General features: G+C 39.9%; 1 protein-coding gene across 1 annotated transcript in view; it reads right to left on the bottom strand.

Annotated features, from left to right (window-relative positions):
- The window catches only part of PIEZO2 (piezo type mechanosensitive ion channel component 2), a 122,817-nt gene that overhangs the window by 58,988 nt on the left and 43,186 nt on the right, over positions 1–20,643 (bottom strand). Inside the window, exons 12-19 of the mRNA XM_035901617.1 lie at positions 13,272–13,504; positions 10,266–10,426; positions 9,136–9,312; positions 8,831–8,956; positions 6,626–6,826; positions 4,670–4,874; positions 4,425–4,526; positions 3,794–3,959 (exon numbers count right to left, since the gene is read on the bottom strand). Of these exons, the coding sequence (XP_035757510.1) occupies positions 3,794–3,959; positions 4,425–4,526; positions 4,670–4,874; positions 6,626–6,826; positions 8,831–8,956; positions 9,136–9,312; positions 10,266–10,426; positions 13,272–13,504 (1,371 nt within the window). The remainder of the gene's footprint in view (positions 1–3,793; positions 3,960–4,424; positions 4,527–4,669; positions 4,875–6,625; positions 6,827–8,830; positions 8,957–9,135; positions 9,313–10,265; positions 10,427–13,271; positions 13,505–20,643) is intronic.

Genomic DNA, 20,643 nt, shown 5'->3' with positions numbered 1-20,643 from the left:
ATGCTGATGAGAGAATATTGTGCTGTTGCACTGACGGATACGGCTCAATGCTTCTTCATGCTGGAGGACATACTATTATGAAGCTTCATTGCCTTCCCTGTGCGACTTCGAGTGTGGCTCACCACCTCCATATAATGCCAGGGCTCTTCCTGCAGCCCCCCTCCGAAGCCTGTAATGATGATTTTCAGATCCTCTCTCACTACCTTAAGTTAGAAGAAGTGTAGTTCCAAGAAAGGCATTACAGCTGCCTGTGAGAGACTCCACCTGACTCACCTGATGATGGTTCCCAGGGTGCAGGTATTAAAGGGGACAGTTCAATAACTGGCTGTTAATATTGTTTCTGCTTTTAAGAGGAAAAAAGTAGATTACTATCCCAATTTTTTCCCTGTCAATGTCTAGGAGAACATCTGAAAACTGCTTGGGAACAGAAACAAAGATTTTCCAGCATTACAGACTGTGGGAAAGGATTATCCTCAGTGAAGTAGCTTTAAATCCCATTTCATTTTAAAAGCTCCTACTTCTATTCTTCGTTTTTATTTCTGTTTCTAAAGTCTTTGGTTGTGCTCTCCCTTGGGGTCAATCACATATCCCCTGAGAAATCTGGGGGTGGAAAGACAAGAAAATTTCAGGAAATCTCTTCCTTAGCCTGTATTTATCATTGTTGAGCTCAAGTATTTCTCCAGAGAGAAAAAACCTAAGTATTTGGAAATATATTCTTTTTCTGCCACTGTTTATATTGCAGCCAAAGGCTTTTTATCCATGCCTACTAGAACAGTGACCAGCTGGCATCTGCTCAAGGGAAGAGACACATCAGAAAGGTGCTTCACTCTGCAACTGCCACTTCTTTTATATGGCAGTAAATACACATTGGGCTTCTCAGAAAACACATGAGCACTAAGCGCTACTTTTTTTTTATGCTTTGTAATTTATTCATAACCAGGTTGTCTTCACTTATTTGTTTGTCTCTTTCTCACTGACTTCTGGAGAAATGCCATTTTTCATTTCACTTGCTTGGATATGCTTTGAACCAAGTTCTTGCCCATGTTACTAAATATTTAGACCATTCTGAAACTTCTATGCCAAAGGGCAAGAAATGTTTTTAGACAAAATCCTTTCAGTTCCAAATTGTCTTGGATGGAGGCCAGATACATACACTTTCTTCTGAGGTATATCTTCAGTGGGTTCTCCAAAGCTTGAGAGTCCTTCTTTTTAAAGATTTATAATCCCTAATAAAAGATTCAGTCACTTTAAGAGACTGTCCAGCCATTCTCTGGTGCTTCTTTGAAGCAAATTACGCATTTAAGATTGCACATGCACAATATAAAATCACCTAAAGCCTGGGAAAATCTGCTTTGTAGTGGAAGCATTGAAGCAGATACTTAAGGGCTCAAAGAAAGGAAAGATACCATCAAGAACAAAGATCTATTATGCGGTTCATACTAAAGGAAGGCCTGTTTATACCTATACACACTGTTCTACAAGTATGTTCCCATCACAGATTCAGGAAGCTAACACTACAAACAAAAAAGAAGTAGTTACAGCTTACCTGCCAGAGCATCTGCTAGAAAGGATATCATAAACAGGAATTTCCTCTGTTCCTGAAATTAATGGGTTTTCTATTCATTTGATGGATTTTTCAAACAAAAATGTCCCTGTTCTATTTCTTTCTCTGCCTTGTTCTTTTCATTCTACTTCTTATGCACACGACATAAAACTATCACATGAAACAGTTGCACAGATTTCTGTATTTAGGTGGAACAAGTATGAAGTGATGACAGTTTTTTTGTTCCGCTCACCACTACCAAAGGATTCTTTGAATTTCTGGGGTTTTTTTGTACTCTCCACCAGCAATATTACCTACTGCTTAATACAAGTTGCAAACTCCCAATTAAATAGTTGCATATCGTTAATCGTCTATACACAGGCCTATTTTGTCAGCACATGCCAAACAGTGTGTTTGAATGGATGTGATGCTACCAGTGACTTCAAGCTGATGCATACCATGCATATGAATCAAAACACAGAACTTAGCCCAAAGGATTGTGAAAAGGCAGCAGGCCAGTTCAGCTTGGATTTTGCTTTCCATTATAAACCTGACTCTGATTCCCATCCAAAATCTTCAAAGAACATCCTCTGCGCTTCAAAGGTTTCATGCTTGGCCATTTGGGAGTATCTTCTACAGATGACCAGAAATACCTATCAGATTCCAGGGAACTTTGAAAAGATGCCAAAAGAGGCTGTTTAAAAAGCAGTGATTTTCATGCCTCTTTTTCCCTTCTGAAGATAGCCTTAAAACACATTCTCATCATTAATGAGTTTTTTTTCATAGTGATTTTTTTTTTTCTGGACAACAGGGGGAAGAATTGATCTTTTCTTTCTGCCAGTAACCATGTCACCAGCGATGGTCTTTGCCAGTGATCAATCACATCAGTGTGCCTGATGCAACTTAGCTTTTCCTAAGATGGACACCACCACAGTGGCAAGAAAAAAACTCAGGCAATCCTCCCTACACATTCCTTTCAACCAAGCCCTGTTTGGGAGATGTCTTATGGAAAGCAACCCCACTTGATGGAGCATTTTGAAAAGAGATTATGACTTCTCTCTTTCTGCTTATGTTAATGGATCTAGAGCACTGGGTCCACTGTGTAGACTGGAAATACTCAAGAGGGAGAACGTTCACCCTTCACCCAGGAGTGACTATAAATCTCTGGACAAATGGATCAATTTAATGTGTTTCAATGGTCTCCTCTTCAAAGCTATTTCAAGATAGATTTGGCCACCATTTTTAACAGAAACAGCAGGATCAGCCCAAAGATCTTGAGAACTTGAGAAGCGTTCTGGTGGTAGCACTTCTCTGGTAAAAGAAGTAAAAGTTTATCAGCAAAAGGGAGATTTTGCTAGACTTTAGTTCTTTTTTTTTCATTCCTTTCACACTCAAACATCTGTTGGTAACATGTATTTACAAAACAAACACCTAGTCTGACGAAACATGGTAAGTATGAAATATTACTCTTCCCATTTATTCTTGTAATACTGCATCAAACTTTCAGAGACAAGTTCAGTCAAGGGTATGCCCAGCACAACTTAGAAGAGCTGAGCTAATCCGTGTTTGCTGAAATGATCACGTAGGAATGGCTCCATTGTTTGAAGACCATCCAGAACAGACTGTCTCAGGCTCTGCCCCTTTTTTATATTATCACCTTCTTCAACAACCTTACATGAGTGTTGAGAAACAGGAAGACATGCCAGTTGTCCTTCCAAGACAATTTTAATGTTCTTATGCCCAGATGAAATATCACAAAGGACAATCTCTTACATTATTTTGATTGTACTTAGACAACAGCTCAGCAGGACACGACTGATGACTTTGTGGGATTAAACACGTATATGGGCAAGTTCAGACTACAGTGGATTCTTGCTAACATGCCTGTGTTTTAGTAGAAGCCACCAGAGTCCTGAAGTCCACCACAAACACCGCCTTACAGGGCATTCATGGAGGCAACATATGCTTTCAGGCAAATTTATCACTGAACAACCCTCTGAGGAGCACTTAAAACCATCGGCAGTGTTAGGAAGACTTGTTTCCATCTGCCTTTTTCTAAACCAGAAGCCGATTACCCAGAAGCTAACTATCTGCTGTCTCATACAGCAGTAAAAGGTGTGTTGTGAAATGGGAACAGACATGAATATAAATTCCAAGTAATATTGGAAGCTATGAGAGTTACTTTCACACCAGAGGACTTTACAAAAAGGAAGCACGGTATTTTCCAAGTGTTTAAGATTCAGTTCTTACCGGCAGTGAATGAAGTCGGGAACAGGATTATGCTGGCTAAAAGATGCTGCATCAAGATTCATGCAAATTTCCACATTGTCTCCAGCCATGATCCGTACTGCAGCTTTATTTTCATCCTCGAATGTCTGCCTTTGTAAGGATGCACACAGCAGCAACATGAAATCATCTAGGAGAAAGCAGTGGTTGCAAGGAAAAATTCAGTCATTAACTTAGTTGTAGGAAGGGGTGGTGATACATTTTATTGTAGTTATCAGACTCTTTTCCCACACTTTGAACCTCCAAGGCTATGTTATTTTCAACGCATTTAACACCAAATTGAAATTTATTAATGCATTTAGGTTTTTTACCTGTCATCTTCTATGCTTTTTTATCGAGAAATAAATTAGAAAAGGGGAAATAATTAATACTTTTTGATGCCGCTTCGTTGAAAATGGGATATGGAAAAAACAGATGCAAAAATTACTAATTCTTTGAATTTTTCTACCACATACAAAGCCACACTTAGTATTCAGTCTCCCACAGTCATTGTGCTACTGAAGAGTAAATAAAGGACTGGCTTCAAATTACTCTGTACAGATGTTTTAAGCAAAGGAGACATAAACACTTCACAACTCTGTGCTAAAAGACTTACAGACAAGGAAGACAGGGTTTGGTCTCACAATGAAGTCTGGAAAGTATAACCACTTTATGATGTTGGAGTTGAAGTTGGCATTACCACTTCTCCATGGATAGTCTGTATGACAGAAACATGCAAAAATGCAATCAGTACTTAATAACAATTACGTCATCCTTTTATTCTGAACACTTATCAATTTTCCAGCACTTTTCTGTAAAAGCAAGCAGCACTAATTGTCCATAAAGGGTAAGTGTCCTTACCTTTACAAGGAGCAGGGGGGATGCCAATGCAAAGGAAGTACTGGAATGTAATGATGCATGCCAGAAAACAGCAGTATTTTGGCCAGATCTCCGCAATAGCTTTTCTTCTACGTCGATACAATACAGCTATCAGCCAGAAGGCATGAATCATGGCATAAAAATCCATTCGTTGACCAATTACATTCACTGATAGAAGAAAACAGGTCTGGGAAAGAGGTAAAGAAACATAAGCAACATTTTCAACCTGATGGCAAGTCAATGAAGCAATGACAAACTATTCTGGATTTTGATAGAATGCTTGGACACATGCTGGGGCTTACTGCAGGAACCCTGTGCAAATCAAGGCACTAAACCAGTTTGCATCTCTCCAACAGCAACCTCCCACGCCCCCACAACATCCCAAATGTCAATACTTTCCTATGAGTGTCAACTATGTGAATATAGCACTAAAGCAGTTTTCCATTATGTCATATCTAAACATACAGAATGGAAAGAGCATTGTCACAGTAGCCTATATGTGAAATATTTAATTGTTGCCAAGCAAAGCACATATTACACAGCCATGTATTTTGATAGCACTTACAGATGTGAAAAAGGAGAGAAACTATTAAGAGTAACAACAACTAAAGTGTATCCTCATGTGGGAACCAGACAAAAAGAAAAGGGATTCAGCCCATACAACTTCTGTTGGCTATAGACAAACCCAGTCAACTGTTGTAAGGCAGCTTTAGTTCTCCATTCTTCTAAAGGCTCTGCATCCCAGAGCATTTCTGTTCTCTGGCTCCACTTAAAGCAGTCCCTTCACTTAGTGCCACGAAGCATGTTTTCAAATTTAGTGAATAATTCAGAGTGAATCATTTATTCAGTGCACTTCACTACTTTCATTTTCTCTCTCCTCAGATTAGGATGAGGTTTAATATATTTCCCAAAGGAAATAGCTTGCAGATTAATTTTAATTTTCACTCATTCGTAATCCTCAGACTGGCTGTGAACAGTTTACGCTGTTTATCAGTAGCAAGGGGTGGTAGTGTTTAACAGATAGGTCAAGAGCATCATTATGGTTAGATTTGGGATGCATTAGCCTAGGAGTTGCCTTCTGCAGACAGTCATAGAAATTTGTGAAAAATCACGATTTCTACAAACATTTGTGAAACTACATCTCATGTGAACAAACAGACAAGGTAAGGGAACAGACACGGCACTTGTTCAGCAATAGCTTGTCTTCAAGGCAGGTTCAGTTCTGATGTTTTGCTGCTGGACTGAGTGAAGCTGATCGAAGGAATACATTAGCTGAGCCTAAACCCCAGCAGTCTGGGCCAGTGCTGCTGGCAAACAGACAAGCAGATCTTCTACTAAATAAGACAGCTACCAGATATTTATGATACATCATGGATCTTCAGAAAGATCCCTTCACTCTTTTGTACCTGCCTCTCCTAATTCTCTGTGTATTTCTTGTCTACTGAAAAGTTCTTTGGAGAAAGAACTTTGTCTTCGCTAGTGGCGCAAAGCAGCAATAACCTTCACTGGAGCTCTTGCTCCTGCAGATTGCTAACAGCTATAGTAACAAGTATAAAAAAGAAGGATGTCTTTTTTGTGCAGCCAGAGGCAAAAGAAGCTTAGAAATGTTTAAATAGAAACATTTGCCTGCTAGCCCCTGCTTTCTTCTGCTGCTCCTGAAGTGCCTGGTTCCCTCTGTGTGTGTGTATGAGAGGGTATGCCTCAGTTCTGTCCCTTGTCCCATCTGCTATCCCTTTTGTTGAGTTATAAATAAGACATAAAAGAAAAGCAAGAGGAAAACCACTACTAGGAGATAGATAGCAACTGTGGCAAGGTCCAACATGAGTGATGACTAAGAAGCATCCAGCTGTAAAACATAGTTCAAGTTAGTATTTAAAAATAACACAATCAAAAGGTTTAGAGTGATAGTCTAAAGAAAATTAACACGTAGTGATTTACCTCCAAACCAAACTTGTAGAAGAAATAGTTTATGAAATACTTGACGCAGTTTACCAGTCCATCATCCAGATGTGCTCTTGTAATATCATGGAAAATGGTTTTAGTCACAGGTGCGGTAAGGTTATTTCGACATCTGTAGTACTCTTGATGACGGTAGATCGTAACTTCAAAAGCCAGAATAGCCAGCATCAGTAAGTTATTCTATGGGAGACACAATCAAAAGAATATTAAATAAAAATCAAAACCACATGAAGCTACAAAATTTTCTGATATGCATAAATCCATGAATACTCAAATGGATGTTAGCACTGAGCACTCCTGTGCTCCAGGATGCACCAGCACCTATTCCCAGCTTCTGTCATTGAAACAAAGCAAGGTTCCTACCACTTCTTGGATTTTGATAAAACATACTGACATGCAGAAGATACATTTAAAGACATTAATTAAAAAAAGCTATAATAAGCACTAATTGTGGAAAGGAAGGGGAGAGAAAATCCATTGACCCATCCATGTGCCCTCTCATTTATCATAGCTTCTCTTATGATACTGTGCTTTGCTTTGCAGGAGATAGAGGATACAAACATACACAAAGCCACCTGCTGGGGTGGCACCAACTTCATAAAACTGCAAGGATGCTGGGTAATGCAAATATATCCTGGATACTCTTTTAAATGAACAGTCAGCACTCAGGCAGTCTTCACTCAGGCACAACTCCTTCTGTCCCAAAGCCAGATTGACTGGGATGCAGTCTTGAGCAGCTCTGAAGTGAGTTTTTTCTCTCATGAGGGATATCTGCCCCGTGCTCAATGGAAGAGAGGTATTAACCCACTCCAAAAGTTGGTTAAAAAGACCAGCTCAGAGAAAGTCCCTCAAGGAAGCCATAACTGAAGCTGAAGAGCCAATCTCTAGAGCTCTGTTCACTAAGAAATATTTGGGACAAGAATGTCCTGAGACAGGTGCCACTGGTTTTTTTTGTTTGCTTGTTTGGGTTTTGGGGTTTTTATTGACAAGCAGTTATTTTTGCTTGCTGTCCCTGGGCTTCCTATTCTTGTTGGGGAGAGTTTTACATAATCCAGCATAGACAGGCTCCTCACTTCAACACTGCAGATGTTTTGAATGTCTGTTATTAAAGGGGCATAACAGAAACACACCGAGACTTGAAGCTTGGGACCTTCAGGTCCAGCACTGAATTGAATTCCTCTATGTCAAGGAGACATTTTATTTTCTAACTCAATGAAAACTCTTCTAGAATAATTTCCAGTCGCAAAGTGTTATCTATTTATAGCTGTAAAGCTCCTAGCATCAAGCCAGGCACCAATAGGCAACTTCAAACTCTATGCAGAACTCTTGGGCCAGTAATTGCTCTTCCCCACATATATTCTTAACTGTGGGAGGTGCACGGCTCAGGGAGTGAGAGGCAGAGGCACTACCAGGGCCTGATACGTTGACGGCCAGAGCTTGGCAGGTCTTCCCTAAACAAACAAAGCACACAGAGGAAAGTTCTCAAAGAAGAAATGAGGAATAAATCTAGTTAGATCAGAACTTACTGTTCAATCCATAAATTTCTGACAACCTTAAACCGCATAATCAAAATTTTGGTGATTCTTTAAATTAAGAATAGGTATTCAAGGTTTTTCCCAGGACCTGGCACATTTTTATTGTAAGTAGGGTTTTTAACTCAAGACAGAAATAATAACATATTGCTCACTGGCATCAACCAAAAAAAAGAAGAAAAACAAAAGACAATCTATTTACTAGTGTCTGAATAAATGATTCCCTCAACTCATTATACTTCTAAGTTGTGGCTAAGGAATAAGCACTTAAAAAAATTAACTGCTTATAGCATATACTGTTATCCAAGGCAATTACTCCAATTAGACCCATCAGTCCTTTGGTACCTGAAAGCTATGTACCTCTTCATTACTTAGGGTTCTTAAATATCACATTTCTTATAGTGCTTTTAACAGATGGTAGAGTCAGAAAGCCACACTGCTGCATGTTGATTATCTTAATTGGTACTGAATCCCCTCTGGAAATGCCCTGTATAACAGATAAGGCTTTCTGCTGTCTCTTCCCCTTCTGCACTTCCCTATTATCAATGGCTTGCATTACATTTTTGTGTGTGGCAGGTAATTTATTTCAAAGACATTGCTCATTTCATCACAAATAGGAAAATATCTCAATACAGACAATTAAAGAAGTTACCCTTAAGTACACAAGCAGGGGATAAGACTTCCTCAATCCAACCCACTCTGCAGGATCAACTGGCCCACTGTAGAGGACCGAGGTTTTGAGTTCTTCTAAATTGACCTTAGTTTCATTCTCTCCTGGCTAAAAAGAAAATGCAACAGTTTATAAAAAAATGAGTTTAAGGCTGCTTGGGGAGGGAATGATAATCATCAATAATACACCAGGTGAACTGTAGTTTTCAGTACTTGATATGCTTCCTTTTGCTCTTCTTCATCGAAGAAGGCAGTAGTCAAACCTTTTTAATATGCACTTGTACTCACCAATGTACAGTTACTGGAAAAAGTGCTGGGGTCAATAGATGTGAGCTGGTACAACATTTTGCAGACAATAATCACACATGTCCAAACAGTGCAGATACTTGATGCCAATGGGCGAAACTGAGCATATGGCAAAGCAAGAGCCCAGGCAATTAAAAACACAAAGTTAAACAGAGACACCTGAAAACACAAAAACAGGATGGAAATTACATGGAGTAACAGAGAACTGAGGAAGTCTGACCTTTTCCATAGTAATTAAAAAAAAAAAATCATTCAGAAGAAAGGGACATAGAGAAACTGTGAGAAAAATAGAAAAATTTACAACAATATCTACAGTAACACAGACACAAAGTGGTAAGTGAAGAAGGGAAAACTTAATAGTTGGTTTAGGAAGAATGTTATCTTCTACAGATTATTAATATCCTTACACCCACAAAACTGCATACCCACCCTACAAACAACAGATGTGAAATACGAGGGACCACATGTTGGTTCTGCTGCTTTAGTAGACATGAAACAGAGAAGAGATGATACAGACCCATGTGTCTGTGGAAACCACCTTCATCCTCTTGACCTTTTCTCCCCCAAAGATGTGAGAAAAAAGATTTTTTATTTTGCTGTTTAGTGAATCTTGCCCTGCTACCCTGTTTAAAGAATGGCTATATCAGGTAAAGAACTCACACTGCCCACACCAAAGGCACAGCTAAAAGCGTGGCTTTCTTTTTCTTTAGGTGTAGTTCCTCAGTCCTGTTTCTTCAGCACCAGACCCAGTTTAAATAATTTTCCTAGATGTCCCCTCCCAATCCTTTTCTACACCCTCCATCCCTGCATGATGTCCACAGACTGCTTGAGCAGGGGAGGGATTACATCTCTTCAATCCAAAGAATCAGAATAACAAAACCTTAATATCTGGTGAAACAGGGAGGGCTGAGAATACCTAGGCAGACAGAATATTACTGTGGAAGAAGATATCAAGGCAGGTCCCCAGCAGCTGACAAGCCCAGCTGGATCCCACAATCTCAGTGAGGTCTGAAATGAGAAAGGTATCTCCCTACGCTTAGGTGTGCCACTGCTCAGCAGATGCTGACAAGCCTCCACCATGGGTAAGATTTTGATAGCAGGTGTTTACTTGCCTCTTTCACTGTGACCCAGATGATGTAAGAGGAAACAATTTTGATGATGTGCAGCTCCAACAGCCACCACACAAAGACTTGCATCTTATGAAAATACTCCAGGAATTTCAAAAACAGCACTGTAAGGCGGTCGATCACCAGATGCCATTTGTTCCTTAAGTCTGCAGAGATGTTCAAGCAGAACCATTGGGAGGAGAGAAACAGAAGGTCTCTGTAAAAAGGAATGCTCCACTAGACAGCAATGAGCTTTCTGTTTCTTTTCTTCTAGGCCTTAGAGCAAGACATGAAGGAGGCTAAAGATATGGCTCAGTGGTTAACTCAGACAAAATGGGGTTGAGGTCTACTCAGCTGTGGTGCTCTCCCTTCTGACTCACTTTCACTGAAAGGATTCCCCACTTCAGAAGTGGTGGTGCTGGTGGCTTCCCTTGCTAATTCTGCTTTTATTCCTCTCTAGCAGAGCCCTTCTTGGGCTCCATTTTCCTCCAGTATGTTTGGACCTAAGCTTAGGGATCCCACCCAGGGACTAGATCTGAGATGCTCCAGCCCTGGCCCTTATCCAGCTCCAAAAGAACAGGATTTTGTTTGATGTTTAGAAGCTCTGGACCCAGCCTGTTTTCAGAAAGCTCTTCAGAAAGCTTTTCAGCCAACCTGGAATAGATCCACGCACACTAGAAGTAGGAGTCTTGTCATACGGGTTTAGACAGCTATACTATAGATGCCTTTATATGTCAGAGTTATCTAAACTACCTTGCAAACAGCACACCATCCTAGAGTGTGATTCGTGCCATCCAAGGACAGACATCTAAAACAGGCAAGGCAAACTGCAGCCCATTTGAATGTTTCTCTCAGTGGAAAAGGGAGCTTCAGCAAGTTAAGATCCTGAAGCTTGTTGAACATATCCCTTTGCAGACTTTATTTTGCTAAAAAAGCCATCCTCCCAAATAATAACCCAATGAGCAAGCATGTGGCAACATCTATTACATATGAGTATGTATGGCAATGCATATGCTGAACAGTGCTCTCTGCTTTCTTTGCTTGTAGGCTGGCTAGAAAACTGTTTCACCAGGTTCATATATATTTGTATAAGGCCTTCACACGGTATTAGGGGTTTCATAAGCATTCTGGAGATTAGGAAGGGTTTTGCACACTGTGAGAACATTCTTACAGTTAGCATCAGAGATGGAAACATTTTCAAGTGACACCAAAATACATCACTGTCTAAGCTGTAAAAATGCAAAGGAGTTACCAGCTTCTGTATGTAATTATTTCAACTTATCTGGTTATTTTATATATAAAGGAAACCAAGCTGGTTATTCTGTGCATATCTGCGTGAAGAACACACACACTCTTGTGTGATATAGCAGACTTTTGGAATACCTGACAACCAATTTCAATTTTTTTTTTCTCCTCTACCCTTTTTTCTCCAACCACCACTTAGAAAATCCTAGTAAAAATGCTGAGTGATGTAAATTCCATAAGTAGATAATTAAACTTGACAAAATAATTAAACTATGGAACTCTAATCTTACATGTGTGCTTTTATAGGTGCAATGAGTGTAATTAAGGAAAGTCTGTATTTATAGAATTAGATGTTCTCACTCATTCTTGCATTGCATTGGTTTTAATTTGCAGTGTTGCCAGCATGCAAGGTATATCCAGACAGTGCCAGTTAAGTGGAGCAGGCAGATAAGGTACTGTAGCAGGTCCTGTCTAGCATGTCCAGGCACTACATGCACAGGGGATAAAACATAGGCCCAACCACATTCTTGAAAAATTGTACATCACTATGTAATAAAGTTTGCACATGTGAACATGTTAAAGTAATGTTAAAATTCCGGCCACATGGCTAAACAAAGGAGATATAACTCTTTGGTAGAAATAAATGCACCGTACAGCTTAAAGATGGATCACACATGGCAAGCAGCACCTCGTGCTTTTGCCAAGCTCCACTCACTGGCATGCAGAGATGGCCCCAGGGAGAAGGCTGCAGCTCCCCACTTCCCTGCTTGCATGTGTTGCTGCACAGGGTAACCTCCAACAGCTGGCCTCTGTCCCCAGGCCCCTCCAGCACGTAAGGATGGCCAGAGTGCAGCAAACTCATCACTCATCACAGACCACATGAGACCTAGCCAAGAAAGTTTTCCACGGCCCATGAACACCTCTGTGAAGGAAGATGTCCTGGCCAGGAAAGGTAAATAGATTCAGCTCAGCTTCCCTGGGCCAGCTAAGCCAGATGTGCTGCCACTTTGCCTTGACAAAGACCCTGTCCCTATTATGTGTCACAGTCCTGTGAATATTGGCATGAGCAACTAAATCTGTGGTAAGACCATTTCCAGACAATACAGCTTCCTTGGGTGTTAAATGCCCTTCCCTGGTTTTCACACATGGCACATATTCCAAACTGAGTTATGGAAATAATTCGTGTTAGGAGTTCATCCTAGCAATCTCAAGGATGACAACATCAGCCTTACCCATACCTTCCCTTAAGTATTTTTATGTTCATCTGGCATCAATTACACATTCCATATTCAGAAGTGAAAAATATGACACTAATGTGCATATGAATAATGAAGCAAAGCCATTGGGACTTCTGGAGTGCAGTGCCTTGAAAGCATGCAGTATCAGAGATTAAATATGTATGTCTATTGTCTTTATTATAAAGCGATTTCACTCTAAAGGAGTTCTTAGGATTTGGGGTAACCTATTAATCCAAACCAGACCACCTAGAAGAGCTCCCTCCTGGAGAAAGAGGTGGGGGTTTTTTTTTGTTTGTTTTCATCCTCTCAGCATCCTACAGAAACAGAATGATTTTTCCCTAGAAGAGACTGTTGAATAATTGACAAGTAGCCATCTGCTCAGTTCAGGCTCTTTTTGGCAAAGACTGTATGCAAAATTAGAAGGAAAACCTGATGATTGAAGTGAGCAGGGATGACCAAGAATGAACCATCTGTTGCCACTGTTAACTAAGGCCGAGGAAGGCAAAAATCTGCGATCTGCAGAGCTTACCTGTAGTTTCTTCTTCCTCTGATTCATTGTCTTCATCATCATCATCTTCCTTGTCCTCATCTTCCTTTTCTTCTTCTTTTCCTTTTTCGACCCTCCCTTTCCCTCCCTCCCCCTCTGGGTCTTCCATTCTTTTCTCACCAGCCTCTTCCAGCATTTTATCCTCTTCCTTTTCTCTGCTGGCTGTTAAATTCATCATAGTTATGTCAGGCAGGCTTCCATCTTGGTGCACCAGTCTGTTGGTAAATAGTAGCACATCAGTAAACTGAGCAGTAACGACATCATAGTCTTTTTCTTTTTCAAGATGTATACTTAGAAAAAATAAACCATTCATGGAAAATGCCTTAGAAGTGAAAAAGTTAATGATTCTGGTACTTTCTCCAAACACACACTGCAAATTGAGTTGGAATGTATTAGTAACTACTTCTCACTCAGATACTAATGGTTAGTTAGTAATGAGTGGTATTGACACTTAAACTTGACATTTTCCCCACTGGAGAAAATGGTCAGAGTTTAAGATGTAGAAGCATGAAATGACATTGTTTAAGACTAAACATTTCATGACTTCATAGGGGACTTACTCATTTTGGTGGTTTGGTATTTTTTTCTTGAGGCTGCTCAAAGTAATTGGAACAGAAAGAAAAAGGGAGATGAGAACAGAGGGGTTACAGAAGAAGGTCATCGACAAATACGTCATGCTACATCACAAGCCAAAGCATTCTCCTACTCCATCTGCGGAAGCCTTCTGATGCCAAGAGCATGCCATCATGACATTCACAGGGTGCTTCTATAAAGAAACATGGAATTACAGCACAGATGGAAAGGGGGCAACCTATTTACACCAGTGTCAAAGACGGTCAGTGCTGTACTGTGCTGTCAGTAATGCAGCTGAATCATCACAAGTATCTGACTGACTACTGTAAATGTATTTCCACCTTCTTTCAATTGAAAGATGCACCTGAGAAGCCAAGGAATTTGCAAGTTTTCTTCCAGGTATAGGTTTGAGAACAAACAAAAGCAAAAATTCCATAGCTGTAGCTTCACTATATTTTATAATTTTTTCTTTGATAGGGCCATTCATTCTCTCTCTCTTTTCTACACCTCAAAGAGATTTTTCTTAAATTTTCAACTGTCTTTTATTAAATCTATCAGTAATTTTCAGAATACCAAAACTGGGATACAACTGATTTAACACAGAAATGGTATTTGTCTATTGCCATAGTGCCAATTCTTCTGAGATTTATTCAGTATATATCTTTTCTTTACTGAGAAAGAGACATTCTCTTATGGTTTCAGATATTTTCTTTTTTTCCCCCCAGCTGTGCTGCTGGGATTCACCTCCCATATTTGCAGAAAACCCACTTTTCCTAATTCCCTGATCCTCTCTGCTTTGCTGAGCACAGTGCTTACTGCCACAAATAGTCCCTTTGAATATGACTTCTTGCAATAAAGTCTCCCTTCGACAAGTGCATATCTATGTGATCAGGTCACTAAATGTTCAGAAATTACTACACTCAGCATACTTTCGAGCACCTGTTAGACTGTTCCTGGACTAATGCAAGTAACTTTAATAAGCTACAGTACCATCTCAGGGGTTTATTTTTCATGATGTGAAATTCTGGCATATTACCATTTAGACAGGAAATTCTGCCAATTTTAACTAGGATTTTTACAGTTCAGGAAACTAAAAATCTTGGTTTAACCATCTGATCATTAAAAAATAAAGAGTATAGGCTAAGCAGTTAATGAGAGTCAAACAAGCAGAATTATTTTCAAATATTTGGGAGTTGCAGATTCTTCAGGATGGAAGCTTTGGTGGCTCAAATGAGGGAAAAACTACAGAAATTTGACTAAAAAATCCTAAAGTAGAAATATCATACCAATTACCAAAAAGCAGAAAAGGCGTTTAAAGGTAGAAGGTTAACAAGACAGTCAAGCACTAAATAATCTCACTGAATAAATACATTCATGACAATGATTACTAAAATCCCTCATCATGACTTGGGTGATGAATCCGAGTGTCCAATGATCTGAAAACTTCTTATACTCAACAATATATTCGGTAGTTTTGGCTACTGAAAATAGGGCTTTTTGTCCGATATACTTTATTTTCATATTTAAGATAGCACATGTACTAAAAGGATATTCAAATCTCTGTAAAATGACTGAACGGTAATATTCCCTAAAATGACATAATCCAACTTTTCATATCTACCTAAAACGCTAATAAAGTACCGACACGAGGGTCATGTATAAAGAAGAGAGAATGAATTTTCAGTTCTGTTCAAATGTTATGGAGAACCCCAGTGACTATACATCAGCAGAGCCCATTTAAAAGGCAAGGTCCCATGCAATGAAAGCATCCATACAGACAGGTTTTGCACAGGTGCAATTGCATTGATTTTAATGAGGTATCTCCCCAGCTGACTTTTATAATGGAAAAATCTACATTCACACTGGTGTAAATCAAGGACTTACTAACTTACCTCAGTGTAAACTGGACAGAAACACAGTAGCCCTAAAGGATTTTGTATGAGAGGACTCATCTTTCTCTTATTCATATAACTCCCATTCATATCCAGGAGATCCAGAAGGTGATGGGGTTATAAAGATGGGTACATGCAGTATATATACCTGATAAAGCCTCAGAATGAGCTTAGTTTTCAGTATGTTGGTGCTTGGTTCTATTGACATCAGCAGGCTTGAGCACAGGACCGTGTGCTCAGGAGATCCAAGGCTAGATAAAAAGCCCTGCCTGCTGTTCAGAAAGTTAGGATACTTGGAATCTTTCTTCCCAGACCTCCTCATTTATTGCTAGGGTTATTGTTCCTCTATTTAATTTCTTTTTCCACAACAAGATCACATGATATCATGTAACAGACGACACTGAGGTATTAGGATACAAAAACTGCACTAGTTTAGAATATCTAAGACAAGCTACCCATACAGGCTTCACAGCTAGTTAAATGTAACTCCAAGTTGGAAACCACATACTGGTAGGAAATTATCCAAAATAACACAAAGACATTGTGCCTGACACTTAGAGAAATAATTAAATAATAATGCAGACAACAAGCCTTGAAGGTACAGCCACTAATGGTTTTAACTGAGAGCATTTCTTACCCTCAAACTCATTAAATAGGGTATCACTAATAAGAGGTATACTAGTAGATCTAGTTTTATATAGCAAAGCAATTTATGAGGCACTAAAATCAGGCATGTGCCCCAGATCCTTGCTGGACTAGTACTTTCATCTATTTGTAATTTGCTAGAGCAGAAGATTAATTAATAACAACTTACTGGATGCATTCTGAAGCAGCTTTTGCCTTTGATAATTTTTTTTGCAATCGGTTTACGAATTGCTTGAAACTTTCTGTCCCAAAACAATTTCTCAAGCATATGTCATGCACAGCTTTAATAACATAAAGATTTCTACTCTGCAGAACATTAGTGACCTACCTCCTAAACACTTGGCATGTCAGATTCAAACCGAGCACGCAGTGCCATCCCCCTGTTGGCAGGACCCTGAGTGCCTTCCCTGCCCTTGCAGGGGGTTCTGCTGCCTGCATCCAAGGCCAGCGGGCTGATATGTGTTGGGGTGCCTGCAAGCCAGGAGGCCTCAGCACAGGGTAACCCTCTCCTTCCTTTGGGAGCTGCTTTCATGCTGAGGCCCTCGCCCCTGCATTGCAGCTGCCTTGCGGCCATACCTGCGCCTGCTCCCATGCCTCCCCGACCCTATGTCTGACACACAGACTGACTCCCTGCCTTCACCTCCGATCTGGCTCATCTCTATGAACTTGCTGAGAGCTCCCCAGGCTGTGGCTGACCCTTGTTACCATCTCCGGACCTGACCTTCACCCTCAGTTGCTGGTTTCCATTCCTAAATTCCCACGGGAGAAAGCCCAGCCTTGCCTTCCGGCCGTGCCTCTCGGCTCCCAGCTTGCCAGCCCCTGCCACTCCCTGACACATGGGCTTCCTGCAGACCAGGTTTCCAGCTCTGGTGAATTTTTAAGACCCCTGACCTAAACTATGTGATGACATTTGAAGGAGGAGTGTGAACATGACACATAAATTAACTTCTTGTTAGAGAAGGTAGTCACAAATATCTAAACAAGGGATTTTCTTAGCTTTTCTGTTTATATTCAGTAGCGACAACAAACTTGGAAGTCTTTCTATTCTTGGAGCTGATTAAACAAAAGCCCACATTTACTCCAGTCAAATATTTTGAAAGAAATCTACTTTATGGAACCGTTTTCAAGATGCCATTTATAAAGGGATGATGATGGTGGCAATATAGGCTTTTGTAGTTTGGATACTGTGTCACCCGACTCAGCCTATGAATTAACGTCCTTAGCATGCAGTGGTTTCAGTCTACTGCCTGTTCCATTCCTGTCTTTGAATCAGGAAATCTCAGTCTCGTGATGCATACTGCACATTTCACTGACCTGGCCCTCAAATTGCCTTTCTTAGGTGCTTGTGAGGAAGACAGGGGTGTGTGCCTGGGTGTGCATCTGTGCGTATGTGTGCGCATGCAAGCATGCATCTTTCCATGCACAAACAAAGGGTAGAGAAACGAGCCTCCTCAACCAAGTCTGTTGTCTGCAGCCAATTACAAGTTACCAATTATTCCTGTATTGAGGCGTGGGCAAAGTTTAAGAGAAGAATTCCCATCTGGGAGATGAACTCACAATGTGTACGTATGCAGGAGAGATGTGTTAACTGCTTCACCTGCTTTAGGAGACTACATTACCTGAACAACATTCTCTCCCCGCTTACTTCACAGTACTGTCCAGCAAGAATATACTTTGTTTTAAGGCAATTAAGACGTAACAAGAAAGTTAAAGTATACTTGTTTTAAAGGAAAGGAAGAATTGAAGTACCCACCTATTAATTATTAGATAAACACGGCCATTGACTTTGGCATGGCTATGAGGTGGGAGATGAAAGCACAAGAATGCATGAGATGAAAATGGGAAATAGAGAGACAGAAAAGGAAACCATTAAATACGAACAAATGCACTTTCCTGTCTACCAAGAGAGACACATTGGCATAACAAAGCATAATCTGAAAGCTTAACATATACACCATGCAGTGAAAAGCCTAGGAAGCTTATGAATGCAATACTTCAGTGTTCAGACCGTGTGCAACTTCAGTTAGAACTGCAGGTTCTTTTCATAGACCCCAAAATGTGAGAACAGCCTTTACTGCTTTATCTCAAGTAAGCCACAGAATATTTTCCATTTTTTTCAAAAAAGCTAGTCTGCTTCTTTTTTTTTTTTTATTTAAAGGTGATTATAATGGAGCATCATACCATAGAAATTATCTGCCTCCCAGTCTTTATGTCTGCCATACTGTAATTCATGGTGCATAAAGGAAAGGGGCTTGGGAAGTCCTAATCAGAGGATTTTTCTTTCTCTTGCAGATGTAAAATTGACCTTGACAAATCACCTTTTTAAATAGTGAGAAGTGCCTCACTCTGCCAGTTCCAGTGTGCCGGTTTCCATCCCCTCTATTTACAGCTGGCAGAGCCTTACTCTTGAACTCACTCTGCAAACTTTGCTCATGTGAAGCAGCATCTTAATACATGAACAATCTCAGCAATTTTAACAGGACTTTTCAGTTATACACAAATATAATACCATAATCATACACAGCAGTTCAGGGGCAGACAGAGGAACTGGAGTTGCTTTCCCTGTTACTTTCATGAGTAGCTCTCACTTGCTCTGCTTCATTTAACAAGTTTGCTATTCAAAGGATTGAGTTCTGTCTGCTTACTCAAAAATAAAGTTGTTTATTTAATTTTTTTTTTGTTTGTTACAAAAGCAGCAGCAAAAAAAGCAGTTTTGAAAGCTAAACTAGCTGTTGAGTGAATGCTGGTGTTTTCAAGCAAAAGGGAAAATAAAATTTTAGTGGCTTTGTAAGACAATTGGACATATACATATGCTAGTATTACTGTTAAGCTGGAGCTGGTTGTTGTGCTACTTCTTATGCAGCTTTATGCATCATCAACACAAATGTTGGCTGAGCTCTCATCCTGATGCTCAGTACTGATTTAACACATCAAGAGGGAAGAAAACAGCTGGATCTTCATATGTCAGGCAGTGTGTATGGTAATACAAACCAGAAATCTCTGATTTGGGTATTGGACACACTTGTGAAAGTTTCTGAGGAGGAACAAATTATATACATTGATAACTGTGATTTTAAAATACTGCAAAATGGCAAATGTAGTACATAACACCACATTTAAGACTTAAAAAAATCTAGCTACTTATCTGACAGCTCAATACAATCTAGGACACATTTAGATTTTAAAAAATAGCAGTATAGTAGCAAGGCAAAAAAGCTAACGATATCCTCTTTACCTGCCACTTCAGTAAAAAGCCTGGTGCAACAACAAATGTCTACTTTCAGCACCCTATCTCAAGGCTACTTACTTCTGGAAAAAATGTCACTGGCTATTGATAAAATCTACATCCTACAACCTTCTTTTGTGATACTAGTCTTTATTTGTTTTTGCTCTCAACAGGACACTGAAAACATTTTGTGTCTTTAGCTTCAGCAGTTCCATCCTCTGAGAATGATGTGAATTTAGTCACGGTGATTCTCTTCATGCCAGCATTCAGAGAGCTATAGCTAATACTTTGCTATCTTTCATGTATAACAGAAAGATTTGCAAGTAGTGGTTTTGCAGTCAGAGAGTGCTGTACCATGAAGCCACCTAAATCCTGGGAGTGCCACAGGTGGTCTTTTCCATTTTGTGCCTACTGGATCACACTAGGAGTGAGGTGGAAGCTGTTTCTGTGTTACTCAGCACAAGCGCAAAGTGTTTGGGCTACAAAAGAGCTTGTGCAGTTACTGCAAACTGTGGTACATTCCCCCAAATGCCTCAGCCCAGGAACAACTCCTATTTCAGCTCAGACACCTATCTGGGCTCTGGATTCAGGGCTTGGCTGCCCACTTCAGAGATGTTAACATGCATCTGCTGCTGCACAAGAAGACCTGCTGTGGGCAAAGAAAGTGTGCCCACAGGCCATTTCAAAGGGCCCTTGAATCTACCATCAGATTTAGCAAAAGGAAAGCAAAAGGAAAAAGTATTATGCAAACAGTCATTTGAAAATGTAAGTTAAAGAAAGCACAAAGTTGTTAGGGAATTTTATCAAGTTTGATTTGTTCTGGTTTTGGCAACTTATTTAAATACAGAAACCAGAAGCATTCTACAAAAGTAGAGCTTATTCACATGCACTGCCGATAGGGAACACAAACATACTTGTACCATACACTGTAAATTTGCTTCATATTCAAGTGAATGCATGAAAAATATCTGAAATGCTTTTGTAAATCTAGCAAGTCATAGAGCAGAATTCTCTGTTA

Source organism: Egretta garzetta, unplaced genomic scaffold (genome assembly GCF_000687185.1).
Source record: "Egretta garzetta isolate BGI_Z169 unplaced genomic scaffold, ASM68718v1 scaffold259, whole genome shotgun sequence".
NCBI lineage: Eukaryota > Metazoa > Chordata > Aves > Pelecaniformes > Ardeidae > Egretta > Egretta garzetta.
The sequence above is the reverse complement of the archived record's forward strand: the minus strand, read 5'-3'. Positions and strand labels throughout refer to the sequence as shown.